Below are 17,436 nucleotides of genomic sequence, written 5' to 3' on the forward strand. Positions count from 1 at the left end.
ACAGCTATTGGTTCTATCCATTCTTGTGCTGCCCATCCTTCTTCAGCAAATGGTCATGCGAGTTGCGTTCCGTTTGTTCTGCCTGCCACTCAACCCACATGGTGCGTGTCAGTGTTTGGCTGAAGCTTGGGTTCGTTTGAGCCATGCCGTGGCGACGGACCGGACGGTTGCTTGCCGCTTGCAGCCAGAGCGAGTGGCACAAGCACCCGCAGGAATGAGCGCGCGCGGCCTGCCCGTGTCGCTTTCGCCGTCAGCCGTCACCGCTCTACTGGAGGCTTCCGTGTCCCGCGAAACACGATACCTACGGGGGGACGAGCCGTTGTCCTGATCCGGCGGTCGGCGTCAGTTTCACTCGACTCGAGCCCCTCGGTTGCCATCATCTCCCGCGGATGATCTGACGTCGACAGCTGCAGCTCATCTATCCAGTTCAGCCCCCACGCGTCCTCCCGTGCCGTGCAACTGTGCAACCGCATCGCAAAGGGGCTGCGCGAACCGGCCGCGGGAAATCTCCGGGCTCTTGGACGACACAGCGTCTGTTTCTGCCTTTTTCAGACTCTGCTCGCGCTGCATGCGATGCGATGCGATGCGCTAGCCGTGGCTGCCGTTAGAAAATGGACCTGGATCTTGGACGATAGCCTGTGCCAGGAGGTTCAGATCGGATCAACATGAACCAAGATTTTGCCAGATTGTCACGAACCTATTTATCACGCACTTGATTCACTTGTTTTTGCCCTAATCTTATACAAACGGTGCCTGTCACAGGAAAAACAAACACGAAGCCATATTCACTTGCCCACTCATATATGGGTCTCAATGTCTGAAGGTGATCCAGATCCACCACATGAGGCAGCTTAACCATGTGTCTTCCATGTGGGTACACTCTCAGCTACACAACCAAAGAACACGAGGCGGACCGCAGCGCACACTCTCACTCTCTAGTCTCTGGGCCCGGATCACGTGCCATCGGCCTCTTTTTTTTTTATGGAATAGATTGTGACGAATATTTTTGTAACTAATTGCAACCAACATTTGCTAATGTTTGCCTCACAAAACTTTGGCAGCATTGACCGGATTTTAGGAGTGTTGACCAAATTTGGCTAACACTCCATTACTTCAATTGTTAACCGGTCCACAGAATGGTTCACGCAATGCTAATTCAATTCCTCGTATATGTGTGCCTAGCTCATGGTTTTTCGATGGTGACTACCTTGAAATATAATGAGTTTGGAGTTATTATATAAGTCAAACTATCATCAGTTTGACTAAGTTTTCTGAAAAAACTAATAATATTTGTGATATCAAATACTCCCTTCATTCTAAATTATAAGATATTTTGGCTTTTCTAGATATATAACTGTTGCTATGCACTTAAATATACACTATGTCTAGATACATAGTAAAAATAATGTATCTAGAAAAGCCAAAACGTCTTATAATTAGAAAATGAGTAAGTATCATTTAATACCTATTTGAGATTGTAAATATTAACACGAATTTTTGGCTGGCAAAAGATTAGCAGAAAACCAGACGTGGTGGTTTCATTTCGTTCCCTTTCTAGACAATGTATTCACTTTCCCACCCAAGTGACCTAATTCATAGACAATATTAACAAAACTGGTGGCTGACACGCAACCTGTTCGGTTGGCTGATTCATATCGTTGCTGGTTTATAAAGAAATACTGCTAGCTAGTTTGTGTGAGAAAAAAATACTATTCCAACAAAAAAATTTACGATCATTTAGGCCGCATTTAGAAGCCAAAAATTTTTGGTTTTGGGTACTGTAGCCCGTTTGTTTGTATTTGGCAATTAGTGTCTAATTATGAACTAATTAGATTCAAAAGTTTCGTCTCGCGATTTCTCACCTAACTGTGCAATTAGTTTTTTTTTCATCTATATTTAGTACTCCATACATATGCCGCAAGATTCGATGTGACAAATACTGCGTAAAATTTTTTGAGAACGCTTGGAACGCGCTGGCGGACTAGACAATCTACGCCCGCCCGCACGCAGGCCCACGGACACGTGGGGCCCGCCACGCCGTCTGCCAGCCGCCAGCCGATCCCTTCCTGTTATTTATCCCCGGCCCCCGGGTCCCCGCACGCCTGCACACACTCCGCAGTCTGCACACTCTCGCGGCAGCGGCAAACGCCTTCGCCGTCGCGTCACGCTCCTCCGCCGGACGCGAGCCGAGAGAGAGAGGTCGGGATGGCCGCCGCGGTGGTCGACGACGCTGGGATGGACGCCGTTCAGAAGCGCCTCATGTTCGAGGACGAGTGAGACTCCTTTCTTCTCCTCCTCTCCTTCCTCCCGCTACTTCTCGCTCCTCTCCCTCTGTTGCCTGCCTGTCTGTCAGTCTGCGTTCGCGTAGCGCCGATTCTGCTTGTCCCCCGCTTGTTCCGGAACGCGCATCGATATTTGCTCGATTTCTCTGGCGCCGGGGGTGGGGTTTTCGTTCGCGGTTGCACAGCTGCCTGCTCCGCCGGATCTCGCGGCCATCGGGACGCGGGCGCGGTTTGGCTCACGGAGGCTGTTCAGCACTACTGACTCTTTGTGGCCGTGATATACCGTACCACGTTTTGGTCTCACCGTCGCACGTGTTTGATGCGCTCTATGCTCGTGCTGTGGGGTGTGGGGTTAGCCGGTCAGGACTGCGTCAAAGTTCCGGGCATGCCGTGCCTGCCCAGTGCGCACTCTAGTCTAGGCTCAGTAGGTCGATGTAAGGAGGTAGGTACTTTAACTGAGCTGTTTTTTTTTTTTTTGCATCTGGAATTCAGGTTCAGTAAGTATTTCTTTAAAAGATGATCTGGTTATGGATGTCCTTTATGTTTAATTGATGATGGGTAGACGAGTAATTCTTTATGAGCCATGTAAGTTGTGGAGTGGATAATTGATGTGAGTAGTGTTCAGTAAATCCTGGATGGTGAGTGCTTTCCAAAGTCAGGGCAATGCTATGTAAGTGCTCTTTTAGGAAGTTATTATAGTACTTACTTATAAGTGGAGTGTGGAGATTCGTGTGGGTGAACATGGATCGAAGAGAAATCTGTAGAATTTGTGGATCTGTTCCTTCCATTTTTCTTGTGATATACTCCTAGTTATTTACATGATCATTTCGTCATATTCAAGTCATTCACTGACAATTCTTCTCGACAATGCTTGCTTGATTTTTTTTTCACAGATGCATTTTGGTGGACGAGCAGGACAATGTTGTTGGCCATGAGTCAAAGTACAACTGTAAGATTCTATTCTGCTCTGCAGATTTACTTAATTTCTGTGCCCTCGTTAATGTTGTTTGAACTGGTTTGTGGGACAGTACTTGATTTGTTATTTGTGTGTCATGTTAGGCCATCTGATGGAAAAGATCGAGTCTGAGAATCTGCTCCATAGGGCATTCAGTGTGTTCCTTTTCAACTCAAAATATGAGCTGCTACTTCAGGTTTTTTTTTACTCTGCATTTCTATGATTTATTTTTGTCTATTTTATTTCATACCTGGCAAATGTTTTAAATTTCCAGTGATTGTTTTTCCCCCTTATGTTTGAGATGGAAAGTCATGAGTCATGAAGTCCCAGGTTACCTGGTAGTGCCTTGTAATAGTAGATCTCCAGCTGGAAGTTAAGGCTCATTGAATCACCATCAATGAACTACCATTGCTTAGCATGCTACTTTAAAAACTTGTAGATGCTGTTTCTTTTGACAGCATATATGACAGTTAGATTTGAAGTTGCGACTCCCAGTTTTTTTTTTTTTTGAAAGAAATGGCAGGAGTTCTGCCTTTCAATTAAGGTAGTGAAAAAAGATGTTTATGTACAAAAGAGGGGAAAGCTGCTGTCACACAGCAGGGCAACTGGATGCTCCACACTAGGAACTTTACTCCCAGTATTATTGGAAGTACACATTTCATAAGTCCACGTGCTCCATGAGACCAAAAATAGTGAGTAGCTATAGTTAAATGTTTGGGCCTTAAGTTTAGAATCAGCACAATTACCATTGTCCTTGTTCAATGTTTGTTCGGTTTTTGAGCAACACATTCAATGTTTGTGACTGTCCTATTCTTTTCAAATTGTTTCTGATAAGTATCACATTCTACTCATGCAGCAAAGGTCCGCGACAAAGGTTACCTTTCCTTTAGTTTGGACCAATACCTGCTGCAGCCATCCTCTGTACCGTGAGTCTGAGCTTATCCAGGAGGACTGCCTTGGTATGTTATGGGACAGCTTCTAGACTAAAATTATGTTGTTACCTTTCTGTCCTTATTGCTCTGATCATTGGGAACTTATCCTTCTCCAGGTGTGAGAAATGCAGCACAGAGGAAGCTGCTGGATGAGCTGGGCATCCCAGCAGAAGATGCCCCAGTTGACCAATTCACCCCTCTCGGTCGAATGCTTTACAAGGCACCATCTGATGGAAAATGGGGGGAGCATGAGCGTAAGTTTCTGTCACCTCCTCCTCATCTACTTGCATTCAGATATTGTTTGAGTTGCAAATTGGTCGATGATATGGAAGCTATGCCTTCAAAGAGACTGTTGACACACTAGAATAGAATCCTCCATACAGATTAAACTGAACATTGTTGCTGGAAGATATTTCGCCGAGACTACTGACTGCTAATGCTAGTTGCTCCTTTTTCTTACCATCAGTTGACTACCTGCTGTTCATCGTCCGGGATGTGAAGGTGCAGCCGAACCCGGACGAAGTCGCTGATGTGAAGTACGTGAACCGCGAGGAACTCAAGGAGCTCATCCGAAAGGCAGACGCCGGCGAGGACGGCGTGAAGATCTCCCCCTGGTTCAGGCTGGTGGTGGACAACTTCCTGATGGGCTGGTGGGACCATGTCGAGAAAGGCACCCTCGCCGAGGCTGTGGACATGGAGACCATCCATAAGCTGAAGGAGTGAGGGGCCGCCGGCCGTCTGCGATGACCTAATCGCCTGTGGCTGCTGCTGCACTGCATGTTTATCAGTTATCGCTCTTACCCGCGGTTAGTGAGCTCCGACTCTGTGTTGTGTTGCCGGGGTGGAAGTATCGTTGTGGACTGATGATGAGTGCTGCTGCGGAGGGGTTTGTTCTTGTTTGTTTGTTTGTTCGGTGACCGAATGGCGAGCAGGACGCCTGTTTAACCCGTGCTTATACATCGTCTGAGTAAACAGCAATAAGAAGGACATCCGCAAGCTCTTTGGACCTGTTTGACTGGTATTAAAGCCGGTTGATAAGCCGGCTGAAGCTGATTTATTGTGAGAGAAAAATATCGTAGATTCTAGCTGATAAGCCGACTGATAAGTTCAAGCGAACAGGATTTGACTGGTGCATGTAACAGTAGATTTTGGATGATTCTGGATGATTCAATAGTGTTCTGTGAGAGAGAATAAACTGAAACGATTCAATCCGAGACCTGGACAACCCAACGGGCGGTGAATTATTCTTGTAGGAGGTGGCCTGTGAATGCTTTGCGATTAGTCTGCTAATGCAGGTCTGCTGCAGTTCCATTGCTTCCTAGAGCATCTCTAAAAACCTTTTTAAAACCTACTCTTTAGATCATCGTTTGGAGATTTATTTAAGTAAAAATCTTTTTCTATATTTTTATACTCTTCAATAACTTTTCTATATCTTGTGCGTAAAGAGCCATTTTTGCTCTCCATCTTTGGCTTGGCTAGCGAGAAATCTGAAATAGAGGATATCTATATTAGGATATCCAATTGAAGAGGCTGTTGGATGATGGTTTTTTACTAAAATCTCCATTACTGAAAATTAGAAAAATATAAAGGTCTTGCACAAAATGTTCCAGAAAGCAAGCAGGGATGGAGTGCTCAGGCGGATGGAGCCACGTGAAGTGAAGTTCCAATGCAGTATCTATGCTGATGATGTGATAATTTTTATCAGGCCTTCAGTGCAAGAAGCAACAGCAGTCAAGGAAATTCTCCGCATCTTTGGCGACTCTTCCGGCTTAAAAACAAACCTTGCCAAGTGTTCCATCACCCCAATCTTTGGCGGAGAGGACAAGCTGGCGGACGTTGTCAACATCCTTGGCTGTCAAGTTCAGAACTTCCCGATCAGATACCTCGGACTACCACTGAGCACCAAGAGCATCCCCAAGACGCATTAACAGTCAGTGGTTGAAGCGGTGGCGCGGAAACTGCCGCCATGTCATGGCTCGTTAATGGCTAGGAGTGGCAAAGATGGGTATGGATAAAGTCGGTCCTACGCGCAGTCCCGACCTACTCAATGATGGCAGAGAACCTACCGCCCTGGGCTAGAAAAGAAATCGATGCCATATGCCGCAAATTCTTCTGGGCTGGACGAGACGCTTCAATCAGAGGCAAATGCTTGGTTGCTTGGGAGACCGTATGCAAGCCGACGAATCTCGGCGGCCTCGGTGTCAGAGACCTCAAGCTCGCTGGATACACACTGCAAGCAAGATGGCTGTGTCAGCTAATCTACTATTACGTGTCAGAGACCTCAAGCTCGCTGGATACACACTGCAAGCAAGATGGCTGTGTCAGCTAATCTACTATTATCTTGTATGAACACAATCTTTCTGTTCGCTTGTTGGTTTCAGTCAGACTTATTCAATCAGTCAATAATATTTTTCTCTCACAACAAACCAGCACCAATCAGCCTAAACCAGCCCAGAAACCAACCAACGAACACGCTGAATAAGGGAAGGCGACACCGAAAGGCTTCCTGCTGTAATACTGTAGCCGCTGCAGGTGCAGGCGCCGCACGGCTCACCTGCAGCACTGTAGTCATGCAGTGGCCGGCGTAGAGTCAGCCCTGTCAGTGTTATCTAGTTACTGTTACAGCATAAGGGTTGTACTAGGACTAGATAGATAGAGTTGTATAAATAGACATACACGGCAACTTAGTAAAGAGAGTTCAGATTTGCCATCTCACAGATAGGGCTTCGGCCAACGCTGGTGTCTTGTATTATGCGTGCTTGCTCTGTTCTCCCTTCTTCTTCTAGCTCCAGACATAGTGCGTAGGACGGACAACGCCTACTCGTGGTCGGCACGACTAGTGGGTGCTCGGTAACACTAGCGGGTGCTCGGCAAGACCGGCGAGCGCTTCACTCGCCTGAGCCGGTGATCCTGTGGGCCAACAAGTGGTATCAGAGCCGTACAAGTGCCGTCGCCAATCTAACCGAGGGCGACGACGGGCGGTTCTGAGTTGGGCAACAGCAGTGGCACTACTGTGGCTGCCCAGCCACGTGGGGAGGTCGTTGTTCGCACGGTGCGGGAGATCAGTGGCACCAGTTGGCCGACGCTGACTCGCACCAACTATGAAGAGTGGTCGGTGACCATAAAGGTCAAGCTCAGAGCTCAACGGCTCTGGAATGCTGTTGACATGGGCACCGACAATGAGGAGGATAACATGTCAGCGTTGGAGGCTATCCTCGCTGCTGTACCGGTGGAGTACAGGGAGCCGTTGGGGACGAAGAGCTCAGCTAAGGAGGCGTGGGAGGCTATTGCGGCGATGCGCGTCGGTTCTGACCACGCAAAGAAGGTGATGGCCCAGCTTCTGAAGCAGGAGTACGCTATCCTCAAGTTCAAAGATGGTGAAACGGTGGAGGACTTCTCCCTCCACCTGCAGACGCTCATCAGCAAGCTGAAGAGCCACGGCGTCACCATCGATGAAGAGGAGGCGGTCTCCAAGTACCTCCACTCCGTTCCGGCAAAGTACATCCAGATCGCTCTCTTCATAGAGACGATGCTGGACTTGTCCACCCTCACCATTGAGGATGTGACAGGCCGTCTACGGACGGTGGACGAGCGCCTGGAGCAGGCGACAGCAACGAAGGACAGCGAAAAACTCCTGCTGACGGAAGAGGAGTGGGCTGCTCGGAGGAACTCCGGGAGGACAACCTCCTCCAGTCACGGTGGTAAGGGCAAGCACCACGGTAGGGCTTCTTCGAAGAAGAAGTAGGTCGACCCCAACGCCTGCTGGTATTGCAGGAAGATAGGCCATTGGGCACGGGAGTGCCCAAATCGTAAGCAGGAGAAGAAGGTTTAGGCTCACCTAGCGTAAGCCGATGATGAGGATAAGGCCACTATCCTAATGGCGACGTTCTGTGCACTGCATGACGTTGATGCCGAGGAGAAGGAAGAGGTGATGACGGTGGAAGGACCTGGGAGGGCCTTGAAGGCCATCAACCTCAACGAAACGCACGCCCAAGTTCACCTCGGGCGTGTGGGCGCTGAACAGGAGCAGCGGTGGTATCTAGACTCTAGTGCCAGCAACCACATGATGGGCTCTAAGGAATCCTTCTTCGAGCTCGACGGCGATGTTACTGGTACGGTAAAGTTTGGTGATGGCTCAAGGGTGGCTATCCAAGGGCGCGACACCATCATCTTTAGATGCCAGAATAGAGAGCACCGCGTGCTAACAGATGTATACTGCATCCCGCAGCTGTGTTCCAGCATCATCAGCATTGGTCAGCTGGATGAGCGCGGTAGCGAAGTACTGATAAAGGATGGTGTCCTTAGGATCAGGGATCGGGAGCAGCGACTTCTTGCCAAGATGAAGAGGTCCCTGAACCGATTGTACCTGCTCGACCTGAAGGTAGAGCAGCTGGTGTGCCTGGTGGTAAGGCACTCCGAGGAACCATGGATGTGGCATGCCCGGTTCGGACATCTCAGCTTTGACATGCTTGGTCGGCTAGAAAAGATGGTCCGAGGGCTACCCCACATCAAGCACGGAGGTGAGCTATATGATAGCTGCCTAGCCGAGAAGCAGAGGAGGCTACCTTTCCCAAAGGCGGCCAAGTATCGCGCGAAGGAAGCTCTCGAGCTCATTCACGGCGACCTCTGCGGGCTGATCACGCCTGCTACATGCGGTGGTCGGTGGTACTTCCTCCTGCTCGTGGACGATTGCAGTCGCTACATGTGGCTGCAACTCCTGACGAGCAAGGACAAAGCGACAGCGGTGATCAAGAAGTTCAAGACACGCACGAAGGCCGAGAGCAGCAAGAAGCTCCATGTGCTGAGGACTGATCGCGGTGGTGAATTCACTTCGGTGGAGTTCGTTGCGTACTACGTAGATCAGGGTATGGGGCAACACCACACCGCGTCGTACTCGCCACAATAGAATGGCATGGTGGAGAGGCAGAACCAGACGGTGGGTGGCATGGCCCGATCCATGATGAAGGCCAAAGGCATACTGGCAAAGTTCTAGGGAGAGACGGTGACCACGGTGGTGTTCATCCTCAACCGCGCTCCGACCAAGGCCCTGACGAGCAAGACGCCGTTCGAAGCTTGGTATGGGTGCAAGCCGAACGTGTCATTCCTCTGGACATTCGGTTGCATTGGCCATGTCAGGAAGATGAAGCTGAACCTCACCAAGCTAGAGGACCAAGGCGTACTGGCTCTACGACCCACGAGGAGACAAAGTGCTTGTCTCGCGCGACGTCTTGTTCGACGAGAAGGCGGCTTGGGACTGGAGCAGTCCGAGCATGGGGGAAGCTGGCGGCTTCACCAACACCTTCGTCGTCGAGCACTTGGTCATCCATGGTGGTGGAGACGTTGGGGAAGAGGTGCCGAGTACTCTGAGAGGAGCACCGAGCACTCTGGCGGTAGAGTCGAGCACTCCTGGGGTAGTGCCGAGCACTTCGGGAGGGATGCCAAGCACTCCGAGAGGAGTGTCGTGCACTTCTAGAGGGATGCCATGCATGCCAGGAGTGGTGCCAGGAGGTTCTGCAGTGGTGGCGACCACTTCAGGACGGGTGCTGAGCACTCCCGTGGTGGAGCCAAGACGTCTTGCAGTGGTGCCAACCACTCCAAGACTGAGGCTGGACACTCCTATAGTGTGGCCGAATACTACAGGAGTTATGATGAGCAGTCTAGAAGCAGTGCCGAGCACTTCAGGTGCTATGCCGAGCACTTCGGCGGAACAGGGAACTCTATCGACACCGATCAAGTTCGCTTCACCTCCAAGTAACATCACTGAGTTCGTGGATGCCTACCACAAAGGTTAGGAGGTGTGGTTCCACAGGCTGGATGACATCGTCGGTGGCACAGGTCCCTCAAGTCTAGCGGGCAGGCTGCTCAACGACATAGAGCTAATGCTCGTTAGTGCAGAGGAACCACCCACATTCGCGCTAGCCGAGCGTGATGGAAACTGGCGACGGGCGATGCTAGAGGAGATAAAGGCGATTGAGGAAAACAAGACTTGGCAGCTCATCGATCCACCTCCAAGATGTCGTCCGATCAGCCGAAAGTGGGTATACAAGGTTAAAAGGGACGAGCTCGGCGCCATTATCAAGCACAAGGCGCACCTCGTTGCCTGGGGCTTTGTTCAGCGCGAGGGCATAGACTTCGAGGAGGTCTTTGCGCTAGTAGCGTGCATGGAGTTGATCCATTTGCTACTTGCCTTGGCAACAGCAAAGGACTGGCGCGTCCATCACTTGGATGTTAAATCGGCCTTCCTCAACGACGAATTGGTAGAAATGGTCTTCGTCAGGGAACCCCTAGGTTTTGCCATCAAGGGAGAGGAGCACAAGGTTCTCCGACTGCACAAGGCGCTCTATGGGCTATGGCATGCCCCCCGAGCATGGAACGCCAAGCTTGATGCCACGCTGGGTGAGCTTGGGTTTCAACGGTGCGCAACCGAGCACGCACTCTACACGCGACGATGAGGGAAGGAAGAGCTCATGGTCGGCATGTATGTGGATGACTTAATCGTCACCGGTGCGCGCATGAAGGACATCAATAGCTTCAAGCACGAGATGGCGGCTCATTTTTGAATGAGCGATCTTGGCGCACTCTCCTACTACCTCGGCATCGAGGTGAGATAGGGGAAGGAGGAACTCACGCTCGGTCAGAGTGTGTATGCCTCCAAGCTGTTGGAGCGGAGTGGCATGGTAGAATGCAAGCCATGCGTGACTCCAGTGGAGGAGCGGCTGAAGCTGATGAAGGGCAGCACCGCGGCAAAGGTGGATGCAACACTTTATCGAAGCATCGTCGACAGTCTACGCTACCTAGTCCACACGAGGCTAGACATTACGTTCACCATGGGCTACGTCAGTTGCTTCATGGAGGATCTCAGAGAGGATCACTGAGCTACAGTAAAGTGACTACTGCGCTACATCAAGGGGACGGTGAATCATGGGATCATATTCCCAAAGACTGGCGGGAGTAGGCTATAGCTCACTGTGTTCAGCGAGGCAAATATGGTAGGGGACATCGACGGACAATGAAGCACCTCTAGCGTGCTCGTCTTCCTCAGGCCGGCCCCAATTTCATGGCTGTCGCTGAAATAGAAGGTGGTGGCGCTATCTACGTGTGAGGTAGAGTATGTAGCGGCAACCACAGCAGCATGCCAAGTTTTGTGGCTACGCTGGCTGCTGGTGGGTGAGCTTCCACGCCGGTCAGCTCGCCCAGCAGCCGGCGTAGCCACACAACTTTGCACGCTGCTGTGGCTACCGCTACGTACTCTGCCTCGCACATAGATAGCGCCACCACCTTCTGTTTTAGCAATAGCCATGAAATTGGGGCCAACCCGAGGAAGACGAGTACATTAGAGGTGCTTCGTCGTCCGTCGATGTCCCCCACCATGTCTACATCACTGAACACAGTGAGCTACAGCCTACTCCCGCCGGTCTTTGGGAAGATGATCCCATGATTCACCATCCCCTTGATGTAGCGTAGTAGCCGCTTTACTGTAGCCCAGTGATCCTCTCTGGGATCCTCTATGAAGCGACTGACGTAGCCCACGGCAAACGCAATGTTCGGCCTCATGTGGACTAGGTAGTGCAGACCGCCGATGATGCTCCGGTAGAGTGTTGCATCCACCTTCGCGCTGACCATGAGTGGACAACCAGCCCACCATCACCCTCGCAAAGAATCCAGTTCTGCATGACCAGAGCAAACATATCGATGTAAAGTTCCACTTCCTTAGGGACTGTGTCGATGGGGGGCAGATCATCATCTAGTTCGTTGAAACTAGTCAGCAACTCACGGACGTCCTCACCAAGCCGCTCGGACGACTTCGACTCACGGAGCTAAAGGAGATGATCGGCATGGAAGGGGTACAAGGGTTAGTAGTAGGATTAGGGGATGATTGTTAGCTAATCTACTATTACCTTATGTGAACACAGCAATGGAAGGCGGCACCGAAAGGCCCCTACTATGATACTGTAGCCGCTGCAGGTGCAGGCGCCGCACGGCTCACCTGCAGCACTGTAGCCATGTAGTGGCCGGCGCAGAGTTAGCCCTATTAGTGTTATCTAGTTATTATTACAGCATGAGGGCTATACTAGGACTAGATAGATAGAGTTGTATAAATAGACATACACGACAACTTAGTAAAGAGAGTTCAGATTTGTCATCTCACAGACAAGGCTTCGGCCAATGCTGGTGTCTTGTATTGTGCATGCTTGCTCTGTTCTCCTTTCTTCTTCTAGCTCCAGACAGTGTGTACGACGGTCAACACCTACTCATGGTCGTCATGGCTAGTAGGTGCTTGGCAACACTAGCGGGTGCTTGGCAAGACCGACGAGCGCTTCACTTGCCTGAGCCGGTGATCCTATGGGCCAATAGGTTGTGGCTGTAGAAGTGTGCCTAGAGTCAGTTGCTGATCAAAACTAGTCTTGAGGTGTAAGCGTTCTTCAAAGCATCGACGTTCACGGTAATCAGCGATGACAGTCTTTTCGCAGGGTTTATCAACTATGATATATTATTTTTCTCTTACAACATACCAGCATTAGCTAGATTTATTAGCCTAGAACTTTGTTCTAGATGGACAACTAGCTCAACAGTGATTCCATCAACGACATAGCACCGCATCTATCTCAGTCGGTGTTGTGCTGAACTCGGAGTTCATAGACAGTGCGTGATGCCATGATAGACAGGCAATGGGTACATAGCATCAGAGGGGGCTATCGCTATCCGCCATCGCTAAATACTTGACGTTATGCGACTATCTGGAGAATGTCGAGCTCAATGATCAGTCGGATCAGACAGTGTGGTGTTGGACATCTAACGGCAGGTGCTCACTCCTTGATTTGGAAAACATGGGCGCTGACGAGATACTAACATATAGGTATGTTAAGCTTCAGGTTCAGTGGTTCCTGAACAAAGAAGACCCCTGACTGACCTCTTCAGAATCGCCCGAGGGCTCAGGGACTATACCCATCGAGTATGCTCACGCGCACCCTATGGCGAAGAGACCCTGCCAATCCTGACTATGACGTGACCTCCGCTTTGGGCTCAGGCTCCTGATCTACGATGACACTTCAGCTCAACCCTTGGCTCCTGTCCCGCCAACGACGCCAACCAAGGCCCAGGAACAAGAAGGCACGCCCCGAGCTATTGAGGCTCGGGGGCTCCTCGGCGCTACCCCTTGGGTACGGCATTGCGACCACTTTCTTGATAAGGTCACGCACAGGATGTGACACAAGAAGACAAAGCTTTCCCATGGCTTCTAGGGGCTTAGAGGCCCCTAGGCCCATGTGTCAGCCCCTGAAGCCGACCTCCTTCACCGCTAAGAAGACTCTAGAAGGTCCACCTAGGGGAAGCCGGTCCAAGCCGACATAGCTTGACACATAGAGTGTCAGAACAGAGTAGCCGAACAGCGCCCAAGGCTTCTTCGGCTCCATGACACCGCCATGGTCCACAGCGCGTTGCTAGAAGGCCCTCCTAGACTCCGATGCACGTAGACCATAGACTAGTTTGCCCCAACCGCCATGTACCCGACCTATCTCCTTATATAAGGGATATGGTTGGACGACCTAGCGGGGGGAAACCAACAATGGAGAAGAAGATAGATCATTCCATTCCTTGGCCTCGGCTCAGCATTGAGAGCAAGGAAACCCAATGAGGGGCACCAAGAGCTCCTCCACCACATCCTGTCATCTTCCTCCTCTTCGATGAGGGGAAAGCACCATCGGTGGTGAGTCAACCTTAGGATTAGCACCAAGCTAACCTCCTACCAAATCTCTCTACAACCCTATCATAACCCTCTAATTTTAGGTGCTTTTGAGTATAAGGATCATTGGCTGCTGGACGTAGGGCACCGATTGGCCCGGACTAGGATAAACCGTTGCATTCTCTTTATGATTCTTGTGTTCTTGAGTCTACTTGAGCCACTAGGGACCCATACTGACACCAACTCAAATAACAATGCTTGCCGTGGTTTCGACCCTACGACAGTTAGCGCGCCAGGAAGGAGGCAGTGTAAGTGCGATTCTGGCTCTATGGTGGCTGGAGCCACTCGCCTCATCGCCGAAGCAAGTGGCACTACCCCAGACAGCGATGTCCGCTTCCTCAGCAAGTTCTCTATCACGGCCAGGGGACTCCTGAACATAGGAGCCTCACATGAAAAGGGGCTCACCCGGTGAAGGGACCTACATGCTAACTCCGTGAATAGCTAAGTTCCCTGGCCGCTAAGCTCTTTTCCATACATTCTTCACCTCTCAAATTTCCATTTGGGAGCACGCCCACCCCGCTCGAATCAACCCGCCTTCAGGCCATGAACCTCCTTGCCCCAATCTCATGGTTGGGGAGCAAAGCCGCCATGTTCTCTCTCTTGACCACCAGACGGGATAATCTAACGCCCTAACGCCGTGTGGGCACGACCTAGGCTAATGGAGCTAACAGCTGAGGACCATCGGACTTAGAAAGGGGGGAACAAACGTTGGGGATGCTCCCCATCGAGATGACCAAAGCATGGAGTGGGAGTGGCAACAAAAGCACAAAGATTTAATAGGCGGGCACGCCCTCAGTGTCATGATCGTTTGAAGGGGAACATAAACCCTGAAATATAGCAACAGGTTTTATAGCCTAATCCTTGTGCAGGTCATGGGGATACTAGGGGATCCATGGGTGCATCCTCCTCTTCTAGATACTTGTTGATCAGCAGCAGCCTGTTGTCGACAATGCCCACCGTGGCAGCGACCATGGGTGCCACCGAGCTCTTGGCTTCTTTGAGCTCCTTGTTGGAGGTCTCCTTGGGCACGCCTAGGGCCACTGCACCTAAGTCAGCCTGTGGGAGCTAAAGCTTTGTCAAGGTTAGGGCCATAGTGGCCCCCTGGCAGACCGCACTCCTGATGACTAACGGAACGTGCACCATGAGGGAGCATACCTATTTGACGAGGTCATGCTCCCCCTCTAGGGTCATCTGAGAGAGCAGGGCATCACATGCCTCCTGCGTGTCGATGGTGAGCCCCTACAACTCTGCTTGCACAGTGTCCAGCTCGCACCCATGCTCCGCTAGGGCGGTCTGATCGTCCATCGACATCTTTACTTCAGCCTGTAGCTCCTTCCATAGGCAGTCGCACTCCACACGCGCCTTCTTCACCTCCTCCTCCAACCAAAGGACCTTGCTGCCCTTGTCTGCGAGCTCCACCCACAGCATTATGTCATGTGAAGAAAGGAGAACTGGGTTCATGGTGGCACAAAACGAAAGACCCTACCCCGAGGGTGAGGGAAAGAAGGAAGACAATAGGACGCACCTGTGATAAGCTGCTGGGCCTCATGGAGCTTAGAACGGGCAGCATACCTCACGGTCTCCAATAGGCCTAGGGAGCCCCTCAGCTCCGTGAGGATACCCTCAACCGTTCCGCTGGTCTGCTCCGCCTCTGCAACCTTCTACTAAGACACCTTGGCCCTCGCCTCTGTAGCATGCTTGACCTCTCATTCCACCACCATCTCGAAATCTAGACGCGCCATGGCGCTGCGCCCCATCGCGCTCCATGATGAGTGTGTCCGTCTATGACGCCACCCGCTCACCAGGTGGACGACAGGGGTTGGGGAATAAGGCAGGCAAGGACCTCTCACCCCCAATGGAGGCCCAAAAAGTGCCTACAAAGCAGCCTTCTCCCACTCCTAGATGAGGTCTTCCAAACCATCTTGGAGGAAAATTCGACGTCGAGGTTGCGGTAGAGTTGGCGTGGCCTTCCTTGTGAGTCAAGCTGAGCCTCGGCCATCGTAAGGGCAGCCTCGTTTGCTCGGTGCTATGCACGGTTGATGTTCCTATTGACATGGGTGGTGCGGTCCTCCTCGGTTTTCCCTTCCCACGGGGGCTATCGACACTAACATTGAAGATTGCGCCACCATGGAAATGTGGGAGAGAAAGTTGTTCGGCGGTGGTCTCGGCGACAATCTTCGTAGAGCCCTAGGACTCAGAGTCTAGATTTTCCTCCAAGATGGTTTAGAGGGATGTTCCAGGGCATCGACCGATGTGTAGCATGTTGATAGCCGGTGGGAGCTGGTCAGCAATCTAGTCGGCGAGAGGATGGACATCTCCAACCTGGATGGTGAATTTGCCCCATAGGGCCTCTTGATAAGTGGTGGCGACATTGGTGATCTCGAAGGGCAAGGCCATGACCCCTAGAGTTTCCCGAGCAACCTCCGATAGATCTAGATCAGAGGGTGATTGGTGCTAAACCAGAGTGGTCAGAGTCGATTCTATGATGGAGAGGCAATCGGTGAGCTTCTAGTCGACCCAATCGATGGATGCGATCAGATTGTCATTGTTGATTCACCTCCTCTAGTAGCGAGGAAGTGGGCGGCGAGTTATTGATGAAGGCGACCTCGAAGGTGGTTCTGAGATCAGATCTATAGTCATAGGTGTTGGGGTGATCGATGCAAAATCGATCTGCGCTGGCTCGATGAGCTCTTTGACTCCATCAACATTATCCATGAGATCGATCCGACCGTGAAGATCTAGTCAGGCTGTGGGAGGGACGAAGAGCCTATGGAATGTACCATCTTGTTTGATATAGAAACAGTATGCACACCCCTACATAGCGCGCCAACTGTCAATAGAATATCATCGGCAGTCCTCCGAGGGGTATCCCACAAAGATAGATTGATCGACAGAGATGTATGTAATCGAGAACAAGAAGGCAATAGAGACACATGAGTTAGATAGGTTTAGGCCATTAGTATGACGTAATACCCAACTCTTATGGTCTGTTGGATTGTATTGGCTATCGTATGATATTGCGTGAGTTTGGAAGGGGTCCCTGCCCGCCTTATATAGTCTGAAGGGCAGGGTTACAAGTCGGTTAGATCTAGGAGAAAACCAGAAAGTAATAATAGATTACAAGAATCATGGGATCATACATATCCTAACAGATCTCGTAGTATCTTTAGGATATCTTCTCGATGTCTTACGAGAGGTGTCGAGTAGTGTCGTGCTTTGCAAGGCTTCGTCTTGTGGGCTGGGCCACCCCTAGGGCATAGCCCATGTGGTCCACCATGGGTATTCGAGGTCGTGCCCCCCATAGACTTCCTCCAGGAGAACTAGGGCAGCGCCTGCAACAACGACAATGATAAGGAAGCTCAAGCAAAACCGCAACGTCAGCTATGGTGTCATGACCGTCTAGTCGATTCTCACCCCATAGGAGTCATATATCCCCTGCTAAAGACCAAAGAACATCCTTGCATGGCCCATCATCTCTACGAAGGAGTCATAGAAGAAGGTGCCTAGCTTGTCGAAGGCACCATG

The 17,436-nt window shown here is 50.9% G+C and overlaps 1 protein-coding gene across 1 annotated transcript; it reads left to right on the plus strand.

Moving 5' to 3' along the window:
• The first annotated feature begins 2,113 nt into the window (after positions 1–2,113).
• Positions 2,114–5,177, plus strand: LOC136550255 (isopentenyl-diphosphate Delta-isomerase I). The gene is made up of 6 exons (XM_066541759.1): positions 2,114–2,273; positions 3,176–3,231; positions 3,342–3,433; positions 4,094–4,196; positions 4,286–4,423; positions 4,636–5,177. The coding sequence occupies exons 1-6, from the start codon at positions 2,206–2,208 to the stop codon at positions 4,890–4,892; spliced, it is 714 nt and encodes a 237-aa protein (XP_066397856.1). The 5' UTR covers positions 2,114–2,205; the 3' UTR covers positions 4,893–5,177.
• The last annotated feature ends 12,259 nt before the right edge of the window (positions 5,178–17,436 follow it).

Source organism: Miscanthus floridulus, chromosome 4, assembly GCF_019320115.1.
Source record: "Miscanthus floridulus cultivar M001 chromosome 4, ASM1932011v1, whole genome shotgun sequence".
Lineage (NCBI taxonomy): Eukaryota > Viridiplantae > Streptophyta > Magnoliopsida > Poales > Poaceae > Miscanthus > Miscanthus floridulus.